Raw genomic sequence first — 24996 nt, 5'->3', positions numbered from 1 at the left:
TCTGGATTTCTCTGAAGGGATCTTATATCATCTGACGTTGACATACGGTCGTGACTGAGAGCATTAAGGCATGAACCCTGGTGCAAAAGGAGAGAGTGTAATGGCATTCCTCCTCCTCTTCTGAAAAGGAGTAGCGAGAAGGATCGGAGGACCAATGCGCAGTGTGGTAAGTGTCCATAACTTTTATTTTAAGACATAAACTGAACACTATGAAATATAAAACAATAAACGTGAACATTAATGAAAACCGAAACAGTACCGTGTGGCAACAAACACTCACACGGAAACAAACACCCACAACTCAAAAGTGAAACCCAGGCTACCTATGATTCTCAATCAGAGACAACTAACGACACCTGCCTCTGGTTGAGAACCATACTAGGCTGAACTCAAAACCCCAACATAGAAAAACACACATAGACTGCCCACCCAACTCACCCCCTGACCATACTAAAACAAAGACAAAACAAAGGAACTAAGGAACTAAGGTCAGAATGTGACAGAGAGGGGGAGGGAGGAGGACGATGAGGAGAAGGGTCTCTGCTCTGAGAGAAAGAGAGAGGGAGGGAGAGGGAGAGGGAGAGAGAGAGAGAGGGATTACCTCAGTTGTTAGCACTTCATTACCTTGTGTCTCATGTTGTTTTATGTGAACCACTGTGTCTTTGGTGGGCTGTAACTGGATAGGGGATGTCAGGCCCCACATACTCACTCTTTTCCCCCTTGTTCTGTAGACACCCATAGACCACCCTGGTGTCAAGCAACCTGGAGCCGCTAGTTCAACAGATTCTGCAAGCCAGCTATCAGCATTACAGCATGTAGGCTAGAAAGGGATCTTGGTAGACATTCATGTGTTTTGGTCTGTGTGGATTTTCAATCCTGCTTCAGTTTTTGAACTCATAGGCCTTAGAGAGTCTATGCAAATGATGCCATGTCAGACACCCTACTCACTTGCACAGGTTCATCACAAGGGTATCTACTGTCTCCCCTTCTGTTTATTCTCTACATCAATGACTGTCAGAGTGCCGACACCCACTGAAATCTTGTGAAGTTTGCCAGTGACACAGTCCTCCCCTCACTCCTCTCAGGGTCTGAGCAGGACCACGGCCCAGCCCTCTAGGAATTCATTGACTGGTGTGACAGTGCGCTGCTGGAGTTTAATGTTTCCAAGACGAAGGAAATGGTTGTCAACTTCAGGAGGAAGCCCCCAAGATGGACCAGGTGATCATCCATGGTGAGGAGGTGGACATTTCGGACCGGTATAAATATCTTGGTACCATCTTTGATAACACCATGAAGTTTGAAAAACATACACAGATTCCATTATCAAAAAAGCTCACCAGAGACAATACTTCCTCAGGAAACTGAACTCATTCAGTGTCTTTAAATCAATATTAGTTACTGGTTTATTCCCTTTCTGTTTATTCCCTCACCTGTTCTAAGATCACCGGTGTAAGACTCTCAGAATTCTGACCTCGTTCTTTGAACGGCAGCCCAGGAGGAAGACCTATGACATCCTGGAGACCTGCACCCACGTCTTCAACCCGAAGTTCCAACTGCTCCCCGTTGGACCCCGTTTGGCCCTGTTTATGCCCGAGGCCATCCTCTTGGTTAACAGGACCATTGAGGAAGACCTAGGGACTATTCGAGAGATAGTTTATACCTGCAATTAATTAGAAATTGTGGCTAACATGAAGTTTTAGTTTCTTAAATTGCACTATGCACCTTTAACTGATGCCTTAATAAGTGTTAATATACATTTGTTATACTCTCAGTGAGTGTTTGTCCTGTTTGAAGCACCCTGTCAGCCCCAAACTAATAGCCACTTGGGGATTAATACAGTTGTATTGTATTTAGAGCAGACAGGTGTCTTGGAGTGGACAGGTCTGTTGACGTGGCTAGCAGGCTTGTCACGTTCTGTCCATCGTTCGTATGTGTTTTCCTTGTTTTAGTGTTGGTCAGGACGTGAGCTGGGTGGGCATTCTATGTTGTGTGTCTGGTTTGTCTATTCCAGTCGGCCAGGATCTGCCAGTCAGCCAGGATCCGCCAGTCTGCCAGGATCCGCCAGTCTGCCAGGATCCACCAGATCTGCCAGTCGGCCGGGATCTGCCAGTCAGCCAGGATCTGCCAGTCGGCCAGGATCCGCCAGAACTGCCAGTCGGCCAGGATCTGCCAGTCAGCCAGGATCTGCCAGTCAGCCAGGATCCGCCAGTCGGCCAGGATCTGCCAGTCAGCCAGGATCAGTTAGATCCGCCAGTCTGCCAGGATCCGCCAGTCTGCCAGGATCCGCCAGTCTGCCAGGATCCGCCAGTCTGCCAGGATCCGCCAGTCAGCCAGGAACTGCCAGTCAGCCAGGATCCGCCAGTCAGCCAGGATCCGCCAGAACTGCCAGTCAGCCAGGATCCGCCAGTCGGCCAGGATCCGCCAGTCGGCCAGGATCCGCCAGTCGGCCAGGATCCGCCAGTCAGCCAGGATCCGCCAGTCAGCCAGGATCAGTTAGATCCGCCATTCAGCCAGGATCCACCAGAAGTGCCAGTCAGCCAGGATCTGCCAGTCAGCCAGGATCCGCCAGTCTGCCAGGATCAGTTAGATCCGCCATTCAGCCAGGATCCGCCAGTCTGCCAGGATCAGTTAGATCCGCCATTTAGCCAGGATCCGCCAGTGTGCCAGTATCCGCCAGTCTGCCAGGATCCACCAGTCTGCCAGGATCCGCCAGTCTGCCAGGATCCGCCAGTCAGCCAGGATCCGCCAGAACTGCCAGTCAGCCAGGATCCGCCAGTCTGCCAGGATCCGCCAGTCTGCCAGGATCCGCCAGTCAGCCAGGATCCGCCAGTCGGCCAGGATCTGCCAGTCGGCCAGGATCTGCCAGTCGGCCAGGATCAGTTAGATCCGCCAGTTCAGCCAGGATCCGCCAGTCTGCCAGGATCCACCAGTCAGCCAGGATCCGCCAGAAGTGCCAGTCAGCCAGGATCTGCCAGATCCGCTAGTCAGCCAGGATCCGCCAGTCAGCCAGGATCTGCCAGTCAGCCAGGATCTGCCGGAACCACCAGCCAGCCAGGATCTGGTAGATCCATCAACCTGCCTGAGCTTCCTCTCACTCCTGAGCTTCCCCTCGGTCCCGAGCTTCCCCTCGGTCCCGAGCTTCCCCTCGGTCCCGAGCTTCCCCTCGGTCCCGAGCTTCCCCTCGGTCCCGAGCTTCCCCTCAGTCCTGAGCTACCTCAGTCCAGTGGGGCCCATTGTTAGGTTTCCTAGGCCAAGGTTAGCGGCGAGGGTCGCCTCTCAAGGTACACTAAGGAGGTGGACTAAGACAATTATGGAGTGGGGTCCACGTCCAGCGCCAGAGCCGCCACCGCGGAGAGATGCCCACCCAGACCCTCCCCTATAGGTTTAGGTTGTGCGTTCGGAGTTCCGCACCTTGGGGGGGTTCTGTCACGTTCTGTCCATCGTTCGTATGTGTTTTCCTTGTTTTAGTGTTGGTCAGGACGTGAGCTGGGTGGGCATTCTATGTTGTGTGTCTGGTTTGTCTATTTCTATGTTTGGCCTGATATGGTTCTCAATCAGAGGCAGGTGTTAGTCATTGTCTCTGATTGGTAACCATATTTAGGTAGCCTGTTTTGTGTTGGGTTTTGTGGGTGATTGTTCCTGTCTCTGTGTTTTGCACCAGATAGGGCTGTGTTTGGTTTTCCACGTTTATTGTTTTGTAGTGTTCATGTTTATCCGTTTTTATTAAACATGAGTCAATATAACCACGCTGCGTTTTGGTCCTCCTTTACTTCACCACAGGAAAACCCTGACAAGGCTAAACTAAACCTGAGTTTCTTAGCATCTAACAAGCAAATCACCTACACTTAGCAGCAGGGGTTGGAACTGAACAGAACAACTTGTTTTTCTGTTCCATTACATTGTTCTGACCAGCAAAATAAAGTGCTGATTATATCAAAACGTTGAATGTCCTTTGAACTTGCTAGAGTTGGCATAACGCTGGACCAGAGCTCTAATAAGCAGAATTAAAAACATGTCTTACTTTTTCGTAGTTAATATATCCAATGTGAAACATGATAGCTATAATATACTTCATTGCATTGAATAAATGTATCCATTCTTCTCTAATTCAACTCCCTATCCTCTGAATCACGCTTCTAACGTCCGCACAGTAGCCTATGATTCGGAAGAGGTAGGTGCAGGCAGCCAACACACGCACACACACACTGGCAAAGATTTTCAGCTGGCAGGCAGACATTAGAAGAAGTTTCTGAGTGACAGAGGGAGGGTTTTGCATAGGTGCTCTGTTGCGATTTTGTGGGACTAGAAAAAAATGACTGGAATGTAAAATAACTTTATTAACCGGTTCACATGATTTTAAAATCCAGTTCTTTTCTGGAACAGATTGGATCACTTCCATTTTCGGTTCTGTTTTTGTTCCTCGGAAAATGTTGTTATTTTCCAGTTTTCGGTACTGTTCCCTGTACCGGTTCCATCCCCTGCTTAGCAGGTAGCAGGTAGAACAGAGAGGAAGAGGAAGTGAAAAAAGGAGGCCACACCCCTGGACTGGTCACATCAATCATCATCATGACAGTTTGAAGATGTGCAGTCTGTCTTGATAAGGGCATGTAACAACAGCCATTTGTTCAGGAACAAGATGGCAAATCGTGAGAAAGAGCGTCAGGGATGGAGGATGGAGTATATGACAGGACAGTACTGTACATTATCACATACCCCATCCCGGTATGACTAAAATCCTATAAATCAACATAAATTGTGCTATGGAAACTCTATGATAACTACAACATTAACAAAGCTGGCACTTTTAGAGTTGTTTCTGATCTCCTTTACCTTCTAATGAGCACATTCCCAAGCAGAAGTGTTGCAGGTCTATCCTTTGTTGTTATCCTGTATTTCAGGCCTAGTATCGTGGAGTGGAGTTTCCTTCTCCAGTTTTGAGACTTAAACTTCATCTGAAAAATTGCGTGTCAGAAAGGAAAATGTCAGTGAATGGAAAGAGGGGAAAATAGACTTTAATCACAGAAACACAGACCCAGAAAAAAGGAGAGGCAGACACAAGTGGAAACCAGAGGAATGCTAGCCAGCTGGGGGATGCATCTAGCCCATCTAGCCCATTCTGCTGCATTTTAATGGGAGGCAGGAGTGAGCTAGAGGATGGTGGTGGGGGGAAGGGAAGGGTCCCAAAACAAAAGCCAATTTGAAGGATGAGCTAAAACCAGCACAGCTAAAACCCTGTGGCCGGGACTGGGTCCCAGAGGTGCAGAGCTGCAGGCAGGCCGGCCGCACATCTCTGGGCCCTGGTCAAGACTCTTTTCCCTTTCTCAGCTTTCCCTCTGTTCTTCACACCCTAGGGAGGGGAGGATAGGAGAGAGGAGAGGAAAGGTGAGGAGAGAGGAAAGGAGAGGAAAGGAGAGGAGGCGAGGGGAGATAGGAAAGGAGAGGAGACTAGGGGAAAGGAAAGGAGAGGAGAGAGGAAAGGAGAGGAAAGGAGAGGAGATTAGAGGAGGTGAGGGGAGGGGAGAAAGGACAGAAAAGGAAAGGAAATGAGATGAGGGGATGGGAAAGGAAAGGAGAGGAGAGGCAGATGGCAGGGCTGTTTAGTTACCTAACTGGCCCATCCAGCCGGCAGGATCGGCCACAGCAGTCTGTCTGACAGGCTTCCTCCCTTCTGGCCCGGGCCGGCCGGTCTCCACGGCCTAGCTGCATACTGGAGCGAACCCACATCCCCTTCTGCACTGGGAGCCAGGCCCACTGAGACACACACTGAAGGCTACATGCTAACAGAGCAGACTGTTCACATTTCATGCTCTCTTACTGTATGCACACAATATGTTAAGAGGAATATGGATGGGATTGAGAAAATAAATGCTTTCTTTTTCTCATCAGCTTGAGCATGCGTAGGCTTACAATGCACAGTATTTAATTGACACTGCTATTCCAATGAAATAGTTATTTGCCTCTGTGCTCTTCCATTGTCATCTCCAGAAGAACTGAAAGGCTCCAGGTAACACTGCTTTACGAGCTTGGCTGTCAGTCAGTTCATCATTTGTACCCCCTACTGGGCATGCCCAAACAACTTGCCCTTGGGAGGAATCCCTTCCCTTCTCAAACCGGATTAACTTTCGGGGACATTCTGAAGGGCTGGTCGATGCCATTAAGCATGTGTGAGAGGTATGTCCTAGGTTTTTCATTTGGCCTGAAGGAGAGAGATTCTACAAAACTGTTATCTGTCATGTTGAAACTTCCCACTGGGCAAAAACTGGTTGAATCAGCATGGTTTCCACATCATTTTAACCAAATCGTTCTGTATGATTATGTTGAATCAATGTGGAAAGTGTATTGTATTTGAAAAAGGTCATCAGGGAATTTTGTCAAATTTTCACCCAACTTTGAACCTAAATCCAAAAGACCTGGTGACATATTGTTTTGATTTCACGTTGAATTTGCACTATTTGACAATTCAACCAATTGACTTCAATCGACTGCTGTATATATATGTTTCTTGCAAAGTTCCCTTCAAACAACTGACATACTGTACACAACAGTTCTGTTTGGTCAATCAATTAGTCAATGCTGCTCTACATTGACTGTTCTTGCAGAGTTCCCCAGCATTGTAGAGCATATTCCTCTATGGTTTATTAGCCGCGTGGAAAAGATTTGGTCCATTGATGTAGCTGAGTGACATACAGTGTGTCTCTCTGCACAGAGACTAGCTACAGCGGATCTAAGCGATCCTGAACAACAGGTGGGCTGGATGTCTTTACTTCCACTGCAAACAATTTTCTTTGAAACTGAAAAGCTGATCCAAGACAGGAAGAATGTCACATTAGTGCTGCTTATTTTCTTTCATGGACCACACACACACATGGCACACACACACGCATGCACACACGCGCACACACACGCACACACACACTCATGTGTACATACACATACACATGCACACACACACACACACACACACACACACACACACACACACACACACACACACACACACACACACACACACACACACACACACACACACACACACACACACACACACACACACACATGCGGCACATCCTCTTCGGAAGTCAATCATAAACAAAATGAAATCATACAAGCATGAGTTTCCTCAAAAACATACAAACACTGGCTCCAGAGACAGACACAAATAGACACATATGCACTTCTCCTTTTATTTTCTTCTGGGTCTGTAGCTCTGCGCTGGTGGAGAGGAAAGAGAAGGCGAGCAGAGCAGAGCGAGGGTCTGTAATCAGAGCCCCGGGCCGTCCGCCCTGCGCTGCGGCTCTGTAGTGGTTTGAGAGCAGGCCAGACATTCCTGAAGAGATCGCCGCCCAGACATCCAGCAGCAGCCAGTCAGCATCAAATTCCAGAATAGCAGCGCCGTCACTAAAAATAGTCCTCTGGCCAGGAGAGCCAGGGAGGGAGCGGGACGAGTGCAGGATAGGGGGAACAAAAGATGAGAGAGGACAGGAGGAGAGCAGAGGGAATGGAAAAGGGATTGAGGCTTATTCCACCTCCATTCACAATGTTATCACAGCAGCTCAGAGGAAAAGGAGTGCCGGGGAGATCTGAATGTGACCGGCGTGTATGTACACTGGCCTTCACTCACAGCCCCTCGCTCCTTTTAAAACAATATGTGTCAGCTATCTGAGGAACACACGCTTCCCTGTACCCAGGCCTGCTCGAGGCCCTGCACTGTGTTTATTTTTCCTGCCATGAACGGGCAGCTCCGTTTACAACACCCAGCCTAAACCTTCAATGTTCCTGCCAGCTGCCTGGAACAGCAGCCAAATGCGGCAATTGGCATATCTGGATATGCCAGATCTCAACTGCTGTTTTTGCTCTATAGGTAGAAATGCTCCTCACTTGACCTCATTCAAAACCCTTTTTCTTCAGCAAAAGACTGGTAAACTTAACTGAAGTATTAATTAAATGTTATAGATTCTTTATATTCTAAAATCCTCTCTATGGGATGTCTTTTGTCCTTTCCATTTCAGTTAAATAGAGTGGGAAAAGCAGTGGCCTCTTTAGAGTGGACCCTCCAAGGCAAGCTGAAGTAGGATCAAGCCCCTAATGTGTAGTTAGTGTGCCAACTTCCATCTCTCCAAGGCAGACTCAGGGTCAAAGTAAAGGACCGGATGGGGGTTTGAGTCTGGATACTCACAGGCTTACCTAAACAGCGAGGGGAGTAGTTCAGAAAGTTTGCCAGCTGCATTTTATTTGAGGGTGAAAAAGTGAACCTGATTTTTCTGAAGAATCCAGAAGGGAAAAAATCCCTTTGAAACTCAGGTCAATATCATGTCAAGGGTGTAGTTACTGTGTGCAGTCCTGATTTGAAAATAGCCGTTTTAATCCATGCCATCACTGACTGCCTGCATTCTCTTACATAGATGACAGACATCCAATGTATTACACAATGCTGTATTATGCCTTTGTACTCTAAGTACCTAGCTACAGTTTTTTGCAACTTCCTATCTCTGTTCTGACCTGCCGTTCATTTCGGAAACCATTGGCTGAAAATTGCTCTTAGTGCACTGAGGTAAAGATGGCTCTAAGCCACAGGAGGTTGGTGGAACCTTAATTGGGGAGGACGGGCTTGTGTTTATGGCTGAGCGGAATGAGTGGAATGGTATCAAATGGTTTCCATGTGTTTGATGCCATTCCATTTGCTCCGTTTCAGCCATTATCATGAGCCGTCTTCCCCTCAACTGCTCACTCTGCTCTTGTTCATTCACCTCTTATTTTCCCTCTGAGGCTTTCCCAAACACATATTAGGTAAACCAGGAATCTCCACAACTGGAAACATATTAAAAAGACTGATTCATAGTGTTGTTTAATGAATGTTTTACTTTGTTACATTATTTTCTGGGCACCGAAGGCTACAGTATGAGGCACAAAACATAAATTCAACTATGTGAGAGGAATAACTACAGTACCTCTTTCTGTAGATATAATCTCACGTGACAGATTACACCCTGTTTAGAAATAAAGTTAGCTATCTACCTAGAATGAGATTTAGGTTAGGGGTTCCTAGATCAGTGTAGATAAACCAAGTTTCTCTTCCTGGGCCTTTTGCCCTGTCTTGTCTGGACAACATGAGGCAGGTGTGCCATCTCACATATCAACAACGAAGCCCCAAAGACTCCTTACCTATGGCCAGATCAGCCAGCCAGCCACTTCCCCTAAAAGTAAATGTGGATCCAATTAGCCTAACAGCAGCAATGTTCTCTCTTGCCTACCAACCGCTTGTCTCTGTTCTGCTCTCAAAAACAGACTATTCTCTCTCCCAAAGACAGACAGACACGCTTACTCAATTTCCTGTCTCTGAAGTTTCTCTTGAGATATTTTTCCAATTCTCAAAAGTAGATTACAGTGGGAGTTAAATGCCAATAAAAGCAATAAAGATAGAAACTGAACAACACTGAATACACAAAGTCAGACAGGAAACAACTTCTTTAACGTGATCCATTTATTTGACTTGGTCCAGTACTACAGAAGCATGGTTTGAAGTAGAGGGATCAATGATGTTTGGTTCCTTCCAATCACATTTCTTAAGAATTAGTCATATATGATGAAATCTGATTGGTATACTTGACCATGATATATTGACCAACGCTCTCACAATGAAATGTCATCTTCACTCCCTCAATGCTATACGCATTGAAACAATGATATCTCTCCATGTATGCAGTCAACACACCCACAAGCAGGCCAAATCATGAACAGAGTAGCTTTATATGTCAAATGAAAATGGCTTTATCACCAATAAATACAAGTATAAAAAACACCTTGATAATAATTCTCATTATCATAAAATTAAACATGATCATAAAACATAGCAACGCCACTCAACTTAAACCACCTTAGCAGTCCAGGTTCATCAACTGATACCAAAACAAAATCATAACCGTGGCAATAGCCAACAAAAATAATACTTAAATAACATAATAATACTATTATTACTGTCTTAATAACAATATCCAGTCAGGTTTTCCTATGCTTAGACTTTCTGCTACTAACTAATGTATATGCACCAGTTATTTCCAGTTTGGCAGATAGAGAGTTTAATCAGATTTTCTCCATTGTTTTCTCCTCATGTCATTCCTTCGTTTCGGATCTCCTTGCTTTGGTACAGATGGACTCTGACTACTTCTTTGGGATCAAACAAGGGGTTGTCAATGTGATGGCACATACATGTACGTGTTTATCTCTGTGTTGCTTAATATGTGTTAGCATTTTAGAAAGATTACTGTCATAATAACAACTCATGGATTTCCCCTTTGGGTGGTGTCAATGGGCACCTCTTTCTTTGGGAGGGGGTAGGTTGAAACGCCCTGTTCTCTGGGGTTGGGCCACCAGGCTGTATTAGTAAGTTGATTCTTGATTTGATGTAAGTTCACAGGTAAACACTCTGCAACATGACTGAACTCAGGTCAGCTGCTCTGACCCCTCAGGAGTACCAAAAACAGGGGAAACACTGAGATCTCACTGACATCAGATCAGTCCCCTGATCTCTTACGGCCAAACTCAGGGAAGAAATACTTTCTGCCATAACATAAAGCAATATAAAGTTTCTATATTTTGGAGAATCAAAAACAGAAGCGTAATAAAACAAAATACTAACATAGTATAATTTCATCACTGTAAATCCAGTTGACAATAAAAGGCAATACAAAGGGCAATAAAATGCAATATAATACAGAACGGGTCTGTCGTTTCAATCAATAACCAGAACTTTGCACTAGCGGACCTTTGAAATCATTCAATATGTTAATTCTGTTGCTTGGGGGTTGCTATGGTTTTCCATACACATATTCTGATGATACAGTATAATCAATGTATCAGTCACATCTCCCTCTCCATCCCAGTTTAAAAGGCCATTCTAAACACACTCCATAGAACACACTCAGCCCATGACACAAGTTGCTTTGCCAGCCTCTAGCTTTTGGCCTAAAACAATCTCTTAACAAAAAAGTGACAGCATAATAAAAGCCTGTCAGGCTATTATTGTTGCAAAAATGAATTCATTTTCAGATGGGGTTTCCCAGCTATCATAAAGGTTCCAGGGGCACATACAGTACCCAATCCATTTCACCCCCTGCATCAATGAAGCTTCTTCTCATATTTGGTAATACAATACAATACAATAATACAATACTTTCCATTTCCTTCCTTTCTACTCAGAACTCACTTTCTCTGTTACTTTCTCTAGTCTACATCTCTGTTTCCTTCAACTTAGCAACTCAACTCTTTCACCCTTTCCGATAGGAAAGGCTTCTCAAATCTCACCTTCACTGAGAACATTCTCTTTCACTCAAACACTTGTTTCCCGCTAAAATCTCTACTACTCTCTACCTCTCTCTACCATTATTATGTTTCTCTCTACTACATTATACCTCCCTCTAATAAAAACAATAGCTGGCTAATGGTGCTTATTTGACAAAATGGCCCTGTACACACAGCTGGAAACCTGACAGCACAGACCACAGAACCCACCTGACTGGTGCGGATAACATCTCCCGCACCAACACGTCTCCAGCCATTGTCTGTGGAATGTGCAGTGTCATCAGAGCACTGAAACAAATCCTTCTACTAAGCCCTTTGTGGAGTTGGAGGGGGATGGTTTAAACAAATTAAACTAGGCTATAACAATATCCACAGATAACAACCTGAGCATTGTGTACACGACTTGTAGGGTTTCTCTGCCATTTCCAGCTGGTAGCCAAGTTATGCCAATTGAGTGAGAAGGCCTCAGCAGAGGCAACTCCAGCACTGCACTACAGGCCTACAGACAAAACAACCACAGACATGGCTGTTTATTTGCCAGGAACATTCCGGGCCTATGAGAGGGTGTCTGGGCCATCTACCTTCTAAGGTGAGCAGCTCCAGACCCCTCGAGCTGGCCTGACCAGGCCTTGTGTTTAACCAAATCATCAAACTGCTGACACATCAAGCAAGAAAGCACTGCACGAAAAGCCTAATTGTTTAAGACTCTGTCATCTCTCTGGGCTTGGTTCTTGTTCCTGACAGTGTGTATTTTGGGATGGAGACGGGACTGTTTCATCTCAACTGCTGTTTAATGTCTGTGTGACCCCTGACCTGTGACTGTGTAAGGCTATAGGCCATTGTGTGACCCCTGACCTGTGGCTGTGTAAGGCTATAGGCCATTGTGTGACCCCTGACCTGTGGCTGTGTAAGGCGATAGGCCATTGTGTGACCCCTGACCTGTGACTATGTAATGCAATAGACCACAGTGTGTTCCGTTAAGGTCCTGGGTCTCTCTCTCTCTCACCACATTCACATGTATAAGAATCAAAACAGCACAAATGGTGACAGGTTGGCCTGCATCCATCTTGCTTCACTTTCAGGAAATTACTTACATCATTTAATTTAGATCCAAAAAGGCACTTCCTACATATTCCCTAATATCATATGCTCATATATAGGACATACGCTTTTATGGTGATATACATAGCCACATTTTCTACATATGCAGCCATATTAATATATCATGTATACATGTTTCACTTCCTTGGGTAACATAACAATGATATATGTCAGTTCCACAATCCACACAAAGGGTTGGAGACATTGAGCTTTGGACTATTCCAGTACTGCCAGAACCCACCAGTTTTGTATTCATACTAAATCTACGCAAATATTAATAAATAGTTAACATCGTCAGTTATTATGGAGCAAGACCCTGGTTTGTTTTTTAAATGAAGTAAAAGATCACAAAAACATGTGCTCTGTGTGAGTTTTAAGGTGCTTTTGTAAACTCAAACTCAATTCATGGTTCGCTTCGAGAGCCAACCAGTTTCTGGTTGCTGCGTATGTGACTCTAACTTGCCTTTTGCTGAACATGTAAACATTTGAACACAGCAAAGTCTACGGGCGGATGGAGGAGGAAGGCTGGGCGGCATTCTCTCATGCCAGTTGTTTATTCACTCCACTCACGTCGTTTGAAAACCCTGCTAACTGAATGTCCTTTGGCCTGAGAAGTGCATAATAGTCATGTATTGTATGTATGAGTGTGTGTATAATATAGTTTCCAACAAGGATTTGAACCCCAGTGAGAAAACTATAACCTTCCAAAAGGTTTAGGTAGGCTATCTCAGCAACATACGGGTCACTGGTCGTCAATGACATACACATACATGTACACACAGACACACACACACACACCAACAGAGACAGATGTTACAGCCTCAGCCTGGCCACCTGGCTGCCTCCTCTATCCCCTCCTCGGCTAGGTGAGGTTGCTGCTGATGTCCAGGGCTTGCTGGTACACCTGAGTCATGTCGTCCAGGTCCCCCAGCAGGGAGAAGCTGCCGTTGTCCCCCGGGGACCCCCGCAGTCTGGGGGTCCGGCTGAACTTTGACCCGTGGAGCAGAGGGGCTGCCTGGAAGCCCTTGAAACTGGCCAGCTGCAGCAGGTTTTCGGCTGACACACAAGCCCTGATGTTGGGGCGGTGGGGGACGGTGGGGGGCCAGTCGGGGGACAGCCTGGGGGATACGACGCCATCCTCCAACACCATGCTGGATGGACGGCTCTGGCTACGGGACAGGCCGGAGTCGCCCTGGGAGGGGTCCCCGAGAGCACCAGCTGAGGGAGGGCCGCTGTAGGTGGAATACTTCCCGTTGCGCTTCAAGATGCCCTTCCTCCCCACCACTCTCCTGGGCGGGGAGCTGCAGGCAGCAACCAGGGACATGGTGGCACCCACTAGCAGCTCAGAGGACTCACTGCGCTCCGGGGAGGAGTAGTACCCTGATTCCCTTTGTTGGTTGTTCTTCAGGATGCCCTTCATGGGAAGGGTGGGCACCATCTTGGCCGGTGAGCCCCCTGCCAAGGCGGGCTCCTCCTCTTCCTCCTCTCTGTCAGGGCTAGAGCAGCCTGGTTCTCCCTCGGCTGGCCTGAGGCCCATCATTGCTCCACCACTCCCCAGCTCCACCTCCTCCAGGCTGGGCGAATGCTGCTTCTCCATCAGCCGGGTCTTCAGGATCCCCTTGGGCCTCTTCAGCCCGGGCTTCTCCCCCTCCCCTCCACCATGGGGCCCATCTCCCACCTCGTTCTCTTTCTTGGACTTCTTGGGGCGCTGGCGGAGGACCAAGGGCAGCAGGGCGGTGGGTTTGCCCGGCCAGGGCTCTGTGCGGTTCTGCCAGTCAATGAAGCGGGCCAGCATGGGAGAGGAGGTGCCATTGTCCCGCTGGGTCTCGCAGTCGCACACGCTGCTCTTGCAGCCCCAGTTGACCCACCAGTGGTTGGCGATGTCTTCCACCGTTGCCCGCCGCTCTGGGTTCACCATCAACATCCAGCGGATCAGACCACGGGCATCTGGGAGGGGAAACAGGAGGGGAGCATAGTTTAACATTCTGGATTTGAGCACAACAGGGGGTATGTAGGAGCTGGGTGACACTTCACTGTTGTTTTTTGCTGCAGAGCATTTATTATCTAATAATCATTATATTTAGTGTGTAGAGGGAAACTAGATCTTAGACCAGGGTTTCCCAATAGGCATCCCGCAAAAATCTTTAAAAAAAATAATAGTTGTTGGACATAAAAGACTGTAAAATCACCAGAAAATCAGCTCAAAGTGATTTTAATCGAGGGATTCTGTTCCCAAGTATTCCCACGCATAAATAGAGAGGCATATGTGATCCCAATGTAATCAAGGTTTGAAATAATTATGTTTGGGATTCTTGCACTCAATTTGCAGTGTACAAATGATTTATAACAATGTTGTGGCCCCCCAACCATCCGCCCAAGGAAACATCGGCCCACAGAGGAATGTAATTGGGTATCCCTGTCTCAAACTGTATGTAGAGGGTCTTGATCTGTACCTGAGGACTGGGTGGGCTCTCTGTACTCTCCGTTGCTGATCTGGCGGATCAGGTTCTTGTGGTCTCCTCCATCGAACGGCATGGTCCCATAGACCAGGGTGTATAGGAGCACCCCCAGAGCCCAGCTGTCCACCTATAACAACAAAACACAAACACGGGTAACTACACAGATCAGGATCACGATCAGATAGACCGAACGTGAGAGATCAGTCAGTAAAATCTGTCACTGGAAACGCAGTTGAAAAAAATTGGAATCTCTCATTTCCCTTTTCCAATTCCCAGTAACTGGTACATGAGGCTCAATGCCATTACTGGGTTAGCAACAGATCATTAAAACATTAACAAGGAGTGTACTGTATCTGAACTGGAACGACATATGTTGTAGCGACAGCTGAAACAGTGTAAGCACTGCACAGCTATACACTCTAGAAAGGGTTCTACGTGGAACACAAAAGGGTTCTACCTGCAACCAAAAAGGGTTCTACCTGCAACCAAAAATGGTTCTTCAAAGGGTTCTCCTATGTGGAAAGCTGAAGAAACTTTTAAGGTTCTAGATAGCACCTTTTTTTTCTAAGAGTATTGCTCTACAACATAATATCATAGGAAATCATCATTTTGGCACATTTTTGCAAAAAGACAAAAGGTTACGGTAATCTGATATTTTTCTCAACACATTGCAGTCAATTTGAAAAGCTGAGTCTCTCTCCTTCCCTCTCTCTCTCCCTCCCTCCTCCCCCTCCATTCCCTCTCCCACCTACTTTCCCTCCCTCCCCCTCCTCTCTCTCCCTCCTTCACCCTCTCCCTCTTTATCTCCCCTTCCCTCTCTCTCATCCACCCATTCTCTCTCCCTCCTTTCCCTGCCTCTCTTTCCTCTCATCTCTCTCTCTCTCTCTCCCTTTCCCTCTTCTATCTCCATCCTCTCACCCACCTCTGTCTGTCTGTTGACTCTCTCTCTACTCTCTCCCCTTTCTCCCCCTCCCTCACTCCCCCAATTCTCTCTCGCCCACCTTTATATGTCTGTTGACTCTCTCTCTCCCCTCTCTCCCCCTCCCTCATTCCCTCTCTTCCACCTCCCCCTCCATTCACTCAAATAGGCTGAGAGACAGAGGCAGACAGACAAACGGACACAAACAGGCAGACAGGCAGGCAAACAGGCAAGTAGACAGACAGACAGACAGGCAGGCAGGCAGGCAGGCAGGCAGGTAAGGCAGGCAGGCAGGCAGGCAGGCAGGCAGGCAGGCAGGCAGGCAGGCAGGCAGGCAGGAAGTCCAACAGGCAGGTTGACATACAGACAGGCTGACAGACACAGGCAGACAGAGACAGAAAGGCAGGCAGACAGACAGTTTTTAAAAATGGACCAATATCCTCTTCAAAATTCAATTAAGAATTAATAACAAGACAAATGTGTCCAATGGAGGTTTAAAAAAATGCTCTTGGGTCAATAGATTTCAAATTTCATATGCCGGGTCATGACTGTTCCCCGGTCACAAATATGTAACATTTGGGAAGATTAAACCTTTTTAACCCTTCGAAACGGCCCCAATGACCCCCAATTAAGTCACTTCCTGTAATAGCAGGAAGCTGAAATTCAATGTACGGAGAGACTCTTTAACAATGCCTTGAGTTTCAAGTCTTTATGTTAACAATTGACCGTTCTACAGAGAGGATGGAAGACAATGTATTTGTGTAACTGCAGCGAGAGAATGAAGGACCATGTTGAGGATTAAAGGGTTACTTCAGGATTTTGACAATGAGGCTCCTTATCTACTTCCCCAGAGTCTGATGAACTCGTGGATACAATTTTATGTCTCTGCCAAAATCCCAAAGTATCCCTTTAATTAAGACTCTTCCTGTTTCCACAGGAAACTGAACCTCAACCCAGGGCATCCCTACAAGGTCACTATTGGTTGTGTGCATGTCACGATCATTTAGAGATGGATTAGACCAAGGACCAGGGTGGTAGGAGTACATTTTACTTTTATTTAAATGACACTGAAAAAAACGTCAAAATACAACAAAAAAACGAATGTAAAGCTACATGCAGTGCAGAAAGCAACTACACACAAACAAGATCCCACAACTAAAGGTGGAAGGCTGCCTAAGGCTGCCTAAGTATGATTCCCAATCAGAGACAACGATAGACTCTGATTGGGAACCATACCCGGCCAACAAAGAAATAGAAAAACTAGAATGCCCACTCAAATCACACCCTGACCTAAACAAATAGAGAAATAAAAAGTCTCTCTAAGGTCAGGGAGTGACAGTGCAAGGATGGATAGCTAGATCAATCACAGTCAACAGGGGCGTCATGGTTAATAGAGGGCTGTAGGTAATACTTTTCTATGGAAGAAAGGCCTTGTTCTCTGTGGGACCAAGTTTTCACTGTGAAGAGTTCATTTCTCATGGTCAGATGTAGGTTTGGGTTCATCTAAAGCGTCTGATTCCATACATTTAGTTTGTTCTGTTGATGTCACTCAAAAGCACACTAACTTTAGGTCAGGCTTCAAGGCCTACCTTTCTGCAATGTAGTGGAGGGAGGGGCAAATTAAATCATTTTTAATTGGATTCAGGTTTGGATTATGTCTAGGGTTGAGGCCCTAACCCTAGCTTCATATCAACTCCCAGCTCAACCCTAACTCCAAGAGCCAAGAAGTGGAGGGCTAGGAATAGGGTTAGGGTTATGGCTAGGGTTAGGGTTGAGCTGGGATGTGGGCATGTTTATAGGTCTGTCTGTCCGTCCGTCTGCCCGTGTCTTTCACCAATTTACCCATTGTAGCTTTATCACCAATGTTTTTGCCTTGACTGCAATGTATAGACTTAGTATGTGCCAATAACCTTGATGCATATCATCAATATCCTGTCTGTGGAGGTGGGAAAGTTGAGAGAGATGGAGGTAGGAGAAAAAGGAGGTAGAGAGAGGAGTAAGATAAATAGTATAGAGGGGGGTAGGGACATAGAATGGAGGGGGGAGAAGGGGGAAAGTAAGGGAAGGTGAAGAAGGGAGAAAGAGAGAAGAGAGAGAGGGAGAGAGAGAGAGAGCCATCGCCGCTCCATTTCTCATATATCCATTTGTTTTGTCTTGTTTCATACACACCTGGTTTTCATTCCATAATCACACTGCATGTACTCTGTTCCCTTCCATGTCTTTGTGTGTAATTGTTTATTGTGAATGGTGTATGTTCACGCGTTATACTTTTGTATTCATGTTCCATGTTTTTTGGGCACTTAGATGTCATGTTGTGACTATCTTTTGACTGGAATAAAAGTGTGCCTGTTTACTCTACTCTGCTCTCCTGCACCTGACTTCGCCTGCCTTACACAGCCTTAACAGAGCGAGGGAGGTGTCATGCCTGTGATGCCTTCCTTATATCTCCATATTGTGATGAAGGTCTTCCCCCATTGAAAGCAATTTATTCACTTAGGTCTCAACCCTGTGTCACAAATTTTTCCCATTGACTGCAATTTATTGACATACGATTAAATTGGTTAAAGCTCATCTTTTCCCTTTGATGGCTATGTATTGAGAAAAACATCAACCCTGTGACACATATTTTCCCCTTGACTGCAATGTATTAAGAAAACGTCAGCTGCTGTGACATTTGACCTTTTTGCAGAAATGTGCCAGGATGACGTTTTCAGGCTGATAATGGGCTGTTCTCTAAGCCCTGATTTCCACTTCCATCCTCTCAGCCATAGAACCAGAGTCTGGAGTGTGTCAGTTGTTTCCATGAACATAGAACTCTATTTCTCCCTCTGTCTTTCTCTATGTGTCAACCTGCGCTTTGTGACATCTAATCTAATGCAATTTGACTGTCTCAGTAAATGGGTTATGCAAGACCAGTGTCTGGGGAATAGAGGGGGCAGGAGGGGGGACAGAGGGGTGGAGAGGGGTGTCATGAATTCAGCAGAGGTGGCAGAGCTGTGAGGCCCTGACAGATCTCAGGAGACACAATGCCGGTCACTGATTAGCCAGACGTCAGGCTTTGGAAGAGGAGGACAAGACTTCTCGAGGAATGTGGCTGCTTGTCGATGGTCAGGGGAATATAGCCAGCCCATGTCTGGGACTGAGCTCTGGGACTGGGGTCTGCGATTGGGCAGACTGGACTTCCTTTAGGGCCCATGCTTGGAATGTCTCACACTGGTGCTGCTCTGTCATTGGTTCAATGACTGAGAGAGCTCCTCTGTGATTGGTCGACTGGCAGGGCTGCAGGGAGGGCGAGACGGGGTGAATGCCATTGTTGTGTTCTGTTTTTGTTTCTAGTGTTAGCTGTAATTTGCGGCTTTTCCCCAACTGGATTCTGTAATTTTCATTACAGTTGTTTTTTTTAGCACACTGAAGAAAATTACAGTGAATTATACTACATTGAATCGTTGGACATTTCAGTCTAAAAATATGACTTTTACTTTGCTTTATAATGCACAAGTTTTCTTGCAATTTGGAAAACGCCCTAAAGAATTACTTTCAAATTAGTCAATAAATAGTTTTGGTGAAGTTTTGTCACATTCTCTCTCCCTTTTTCTTAACCAAACAATTTCTCAATCCCACCCATCCTTGGAAGTGAAGTTGCTGAGCCTGTCTGTGTAACTCATTGATATTCTATTCAAATCAAACTTTATTTGTCACATGCACCGAATACAACAAGTGTAGACTTTACCGTGAAATGCTTACTTACAAGCACTTAACCAACAGTAGACGAGTTTACCAAGTAGACTAAAATAAAAAAGTAGTAATAAAAAGTAACACAATAACAATACCAATAACGAGGCTATATACAGGGGGCACCAGAACCGAGTCAGTGTGCGGGGGTACAGGCTAGTTGAGGTTATCTGTACATGTAGGTGGGGGCGAAGTGACAATGCATAGATAACAAACAAACAGCGAGTAACAGCAGTGTACAAAAGAGATGGGAGGGTCAATGTAAATTGTCCTGTGGCGATTTTATAAAATGTTCAGCAGTCTTATTGCTTTATGGCTTTGGGGTAAAAGCTACCTTTTGGTCCTAGACTTGGTGCTCCGGTACCGCTTCCCATGCGGTAGCAGAGAAAATAGTCTATAACTTGGCTGACTGGAATCTCTGACCATTTTATGTGCTTTCCTCTGACACCGCCTATTATATAGGTCCTGGATGGCAGAGAGCTTGGCCCCAGTGATGTACTGGGCCGTTCGCACTACCCTCTGTAGCGCCATATGATCAGATGCCGAGCAGTTGCCATACCAGGCGGTGATGCAACCGGTCAGAATGCTCTCGATGGTGCAGCTGTAAAACCATTTGAGGATCTGGGGGCCCATGCACTCTTCACGACTGTCTTGGTATGTTTGGACTATGACAGTTTGTTGGTGATGTGGACACCATGGGGCAGTAATCATTTAGGCAGGTTAACTTCACTTCCTTGGGCACAAGGACTATGGTGGTCTGCTTGAAACATGTAGGTATTACAGACTCGGTCAGGGAGAGGTTGAAAATGTCAGTGAAGACACTTGACAGTTGGTCCGTGCATGCTTTGAGAACACGTCCTGGTAATTCGTCTGGCCCAGCTGTGAATGTGAATGTTGACCTGTTTAAAGGTTTTGCTCAAATCGGCTACCGAAAGCGTTATCACACAGTCATCAAGGACAGCTGATGCCCTCGTGCATGCTTCAGTGTTAATTGCCTTGAAGCGAGCATAAAAGGCATTTAGCTCGTCTGGTAGGCTGGCGTCACTGGGAAGCTCGCGTCTGAGTTTCCCTTTCCGTAACAGTTTTCAAGCCCTGCAACATCCGACGAGCATCAGAGCCAGTGTAATAGGAATCGATCTTAATCCTGTATTGAAGTTTTGCTTGTTAGATGGTTCGTCTGAGGGCATAGCGGGATTTCTTATAAGCGTTTGGATTAGTCTCCCGCTCCTTGAAAACGGCAGCTCAAGCATTTAGCTCGATGCGGATGTTGCCTGTAATCCATGGCTTCTGGTTTGGATATGTACGTACAGTCACTGTGGGGACAACATCATCGATGCACTTATTGATGAAGCCGATGACTGAGGTGATGTATTTCTCAATGCCATTGGATGAATCCCGGAACATATTCCAGTCTGTGCTAACAAAACAGTTCTGTAGTGTAGCATCCCCGTCATCTGGCCACTTCCGTATTGAGCGAGTCACTGGAACTTCCTGCTTTAGTTTTTGCTTGTAAGCAGGAATCAGGAGGATAGAATTGTGGTCAGATTTGCCAAATGGAGTGCGGGGGAGAGCTTTGTATGCATCTCTGTGTGTGGAGTAAAGGTGGTCTAGGATTTTTTTCCCCCTCTGGTTGCACATGTGACATGCTGGTAGAAATTTGCATTAAAGTCCCTGGCCACCAGGAGCACCACTTCTGGGAGAGCATTTTCTTTGCTTATGACCTTATAGAGTTGGTTGAGAGCGGTCTTAGTGCCAGCTTCGTTCTGTGGTGGTAAATAGACGGCTATGAATAATACAGATGAGAATTATCTTTGTTGATAGTGTGGTCTACAGCTTATCATAAGGTACTCTACCTCAGGTGAGCAATACCTCGAGACTTCTTTAATATTAGACATCGCACACTAGCTGTAATTGACAAATAGACACACACCCTCACCCCACCAGAGGTAGCGTCTCTGTTCTGCCAGTGCATGGAAAATCCCACTAGCTCTATATTGTCTGTATCTTCGTTCAGCCACATCTCGGTGAAACACAAGATGTTAGATGTTACAGTTTTTAATGTCCCGTTGGTAGAATAACCTTAATTGTAGGTCATGAATTTTATTTTCCAATGATTGCAAGTTAGCAAGAAGAAAGGATGGCAGTGGGAGTTTACTAACTAGCCTCCAGATTCTCAGAAGGCTGCCCGATCTGCGGCCCCTTTTCTGGCCTCTTTTCTTCATTCAAAAGGCGTGGATCTGGGCCTGTTCCAGTGAAAGCAGGATATACTTCTCCTCTGACTCGTTAAAGGAAAACATTTCTTCCAATCCGCGGTGAATAATCACTTTTCTGATGTCCAAAAGTTATTTTCTGTCATAAGAAATGGTAGCAGCAACATTATGTACACAATAATTTTTAAAATACGTTACACAAAACGCAAAAAAAAAAATAGCACAATCGGTTGGGAGAACGTAAAATGTCAGCCATGATCTTCGGCGCCAGGATACTATGAGCAACAACAGCACTATAGTCTTCAAATGGAGCCAAGCCACCATCTGTGGCCTTCCACTAAGGATGTGAGAGTTGCTGGGAGTAGTAACTGAATAGGGAGAATCCCATCAAAGAGGATACCTCATGCCTCTATAACCGGTGTGAATTTGCTAGCTAGTTAGGAGTGTTTCAATCGGTGACATCACTTGCTCTGAGACCTGGAAGTAGTTGTTTCCCTTGCTCTGCAAGGCTTTTGTGGAGCGATAGGTAACGATACTTCGAAGGTGACTGTTGTCGATGTATGCAGAGGGTCCCTGGTTCAAGCCCAGGTTGGGGCGAGTAGAAGGACAGAAACAATGCTGTTACACCTCCTCCCTTCCCTCCACTCCCTCCCTCTACCACCAACCTTCTCTATCTCTCTCCCTCCCTCTACCACCAACCTTCTCTATCTCTCTCCCTCCCTCTACCACCAACCTTCTCTACTCTCTCCCTCCCTCTCTATATCTGCTTTGGGTCTCCCAACCAACAGTGCCAGGTCCTGGGGATGAGTAATAACTTCTCCCAGGGACAAAAGAAAACCAGTCTGTCTCATTGTGTCTGTCTGTGGCCCCTGACCTCTGTGGTGCCTGCCTAGTGCCTACCTCTGGGCCGCAGTAAGGTCTTCCATTGACTATCTCCGGTGATGCATAGAGTGGGCTGCCACAGAAAGTCTGCAGCAGTTTGTCCTTGTGGTAGAGGTTGGACAGTCCAAAGTCAGCAATCTGGCGGGAGACAGGGACACATCGAGGTTTGGTAAAACATCATAACAAATGTCATTAAAAGTATCATGGCATTAACATGGTTACAGATTCTAAAAAAGAAAGTTGTCTAGTAGTGCCTCCGAATCTAAATAGCACTCAAAGTTACAGACTGTTTCACAATTACAGATTCAAAGGTTACAATGTATGGACAAGAGTCTGTAGAGTTGAATAAAAGTGACTATTTCTTACCTTAATGTTACAGTTTTCATCCAGTAGCACATTTTCCAGTTTCAAATCCCTGTGCACCACCCCATTCTGTAAAAGACAAACAGTCCATCCGTTGGCTCTAGAAGAAAAATCACCAGACCGATTGTACAGTAGGGGAGCGTTCATTCGCTGTTCGTTCGTTCGCTTGATGGCGGTGAGGTGAGACCAAACTCCAGTGTTGTTCTCAGGGGATATAGTTAGAGTGGGCCAATTGGTCTAGTACGTTTAATTGCCCTGCCTGGCCCTCTATCGTCTGTGTGTTGACATCTGTAGAGATTTTCCCTCTAACTCACCTCACATAAACAAGAGCCTATAATGATGGACCAGGATAATTTAGTGCCAGTCAAAAGTTTGGACACACCTACTCATTCAAGTTTTTTACATTTTTTAAACTATTTTCTACATTGTAGAATAATAGTGAAGACATCAGAACTATGAAATACAACATGGAATGGAATCATGTAGTAACCATTAAAAGTGTTAAACAAATCAAAATATATTTTATATTTGAGATTATTCAAAGTAGCCATCCTTTGCCTTTATGCCAGCTTTGCACACTCTTGACATTCTCTCAACCAGCTTCAGGTAGTCACTTGGAATGCATTTCAATGAACAGGGGTGCCTGGTTCAAAGTTAATTTGTGGAATTTCTTTCCTTCTTAATGCGTTTGAGCCAATCAGTTGTGTTGTGACAAGGTAGGCGTGGTATACAGAAGATAGCCGTATTTGGTAAAAGACCAAGCAAGAACAGCTCAAATAAGCAAAGAGAAATGACAGTACATCATTATTTTAAGACATCAAGGTCAGTCAATCCAGAAAATGTCAAGAACTTTGAACGTTTCTTCAAGTGCAGTCGCAAAAACCATCAAGCACTATGATGAAATTGGCTCTCATGAGGACCGCCACAGGAAAGGAAGACCAAGAGTTACCTCTGCTGCAGAGGATAAGAGGATGAGTTCAATTGAATTAACTGCACCTCATATTGCAGCTCAAATAAATGCTTCACAGAGTTCAAGTAGCAGACATCTCAACATCAACTGTTCAGAGGAGACTGCGCAAATCAGGCCTTCATGGTCGAATTGCTGCAAAAAAACACTAAAGGACACCAATAAGAAGAGACTTGTTTGGGCCAAGAAAAAAAGCAATGGACATTAGACTGGTGAAAAGTATTTTGGTCTGATGAGTCCACATTTGAGATTTTTGGTTCCAACCGCGGTGTCTTTGTGAGACGCAGAGTAGGTGAACGTATGATCTCCGCATGTGTGGCTCCCACCATGAAGCATGGAGGAGGAGGTGTGATAGTGTAGGGGTGCTTTGCTGATGACACTAGACACTTTTTCAACAGGACAATGACCCAAAACACAGCTCCAGGCTGTGTAAGGGCTATTTGACCAAGGAGAGTGATGGAGTGCTGCATCAGAGGACCTGGCCTCAACAATCACCCGACCTCAACCCAAATGAGATGGATTGGGATGAGTTGGACTGCACAGTGAAGGAAAAGCAGCCAACAAGTGTTCAGCACATTTGGGAACTCATTCAAGACTGTTGGAAAATAATTCCTCATGAAGCTGGTTGAGAGAATGCCAAGACTGTGCAAAGCTGTCATCAATGCAAAAAGTGGCTACATTGAAGAATCTAAAATATAAAATCTATTTTGATTGATTTAACACTTGTTTTAGTTACTACATGATTCCATATGTGTTATTTCATAGTTCTGATGTCTTCACTGTTATTCTACAATGTATAAAATGGTTAAAAATGAAGAAAAACCCTTGAATGAGTTGGTGTGTCCAAACGTTTGACTGGTACTATATCTTCTCACAAAAAAAGCAACTATGTTGTTTAGTGGCACTTTCAATGCATGCATTAACATGTGGTATACACACAGCAACAGGAAACACAAGCAACCATTCAGGTCTGGAAGTGATGGGGTGACTTCACTACAGCTGTAACCGCCGGGCCTACACTGTACTGTGCATCTCCAATTGGTTAGGATGTGATAGGGAACACAT

At 45.7% G+C, this 24996-nt stretch overlaps 1 protein-coding gene across 2 annotated transcripts in view; it reads right to left on the bottom strand.

The window, feature by feature from the left end:
* Positions 1-9463: 9463 nt before the first annotated feature.
* Positions 9464-24996, bottom strand: part of LOC118359250 (NUAK family SNF1-like kinase 1) — a 38367-nt gene continuing 22834 nt past the window's right edge. Inside the window, exons 4-8 of one of the 2 annotated variants that reach the window (XR_008080220.1) lie at positions 22968-23033; positions 22620-22739; positions 14853-14985; positions 12196-14346; positions 9464-12153 (exon numbers count right to left, since the gene is read on the bottom strand). Coding sequence is in view for 1 of the 2 variants with exons in the window: in XM_052480556.1 (XP_052336516.1) it covers positions 13262-14346; positions 14853-14985; positions 22620-22739; positions 22968-23033 (1404 nt within the window). In the remaining variant the exon portion in view is untranslated. Of the gene's footprint in view, positions 14347-14852; positions 14986-22619; positions 22740-22967; positions 23034-24996 lie in introns of both variants that reach the window. The other variant, XM_052480556.1, reaches the window with a different exon arrangement.

This window comes from Oncorhynchus keta, chromosome 26 (assembly GCF_023373465.1).
Source record: "Oncorhynchus keta strain PuntledgeMale-10-30-2019 chromosome 26, Oket_V2, whole genome shotgun sequence".
Classification (NCBI taxonomy): Eukaryota; Metazoa; Chordata; class Actinopteri; order Salmoniformes; family Salmonidae; genus Oncorhynchus; species Oncorhynchus keta.
This window is presented reverse-complemented; position numbering and strand designations above follow the sequence as displayed.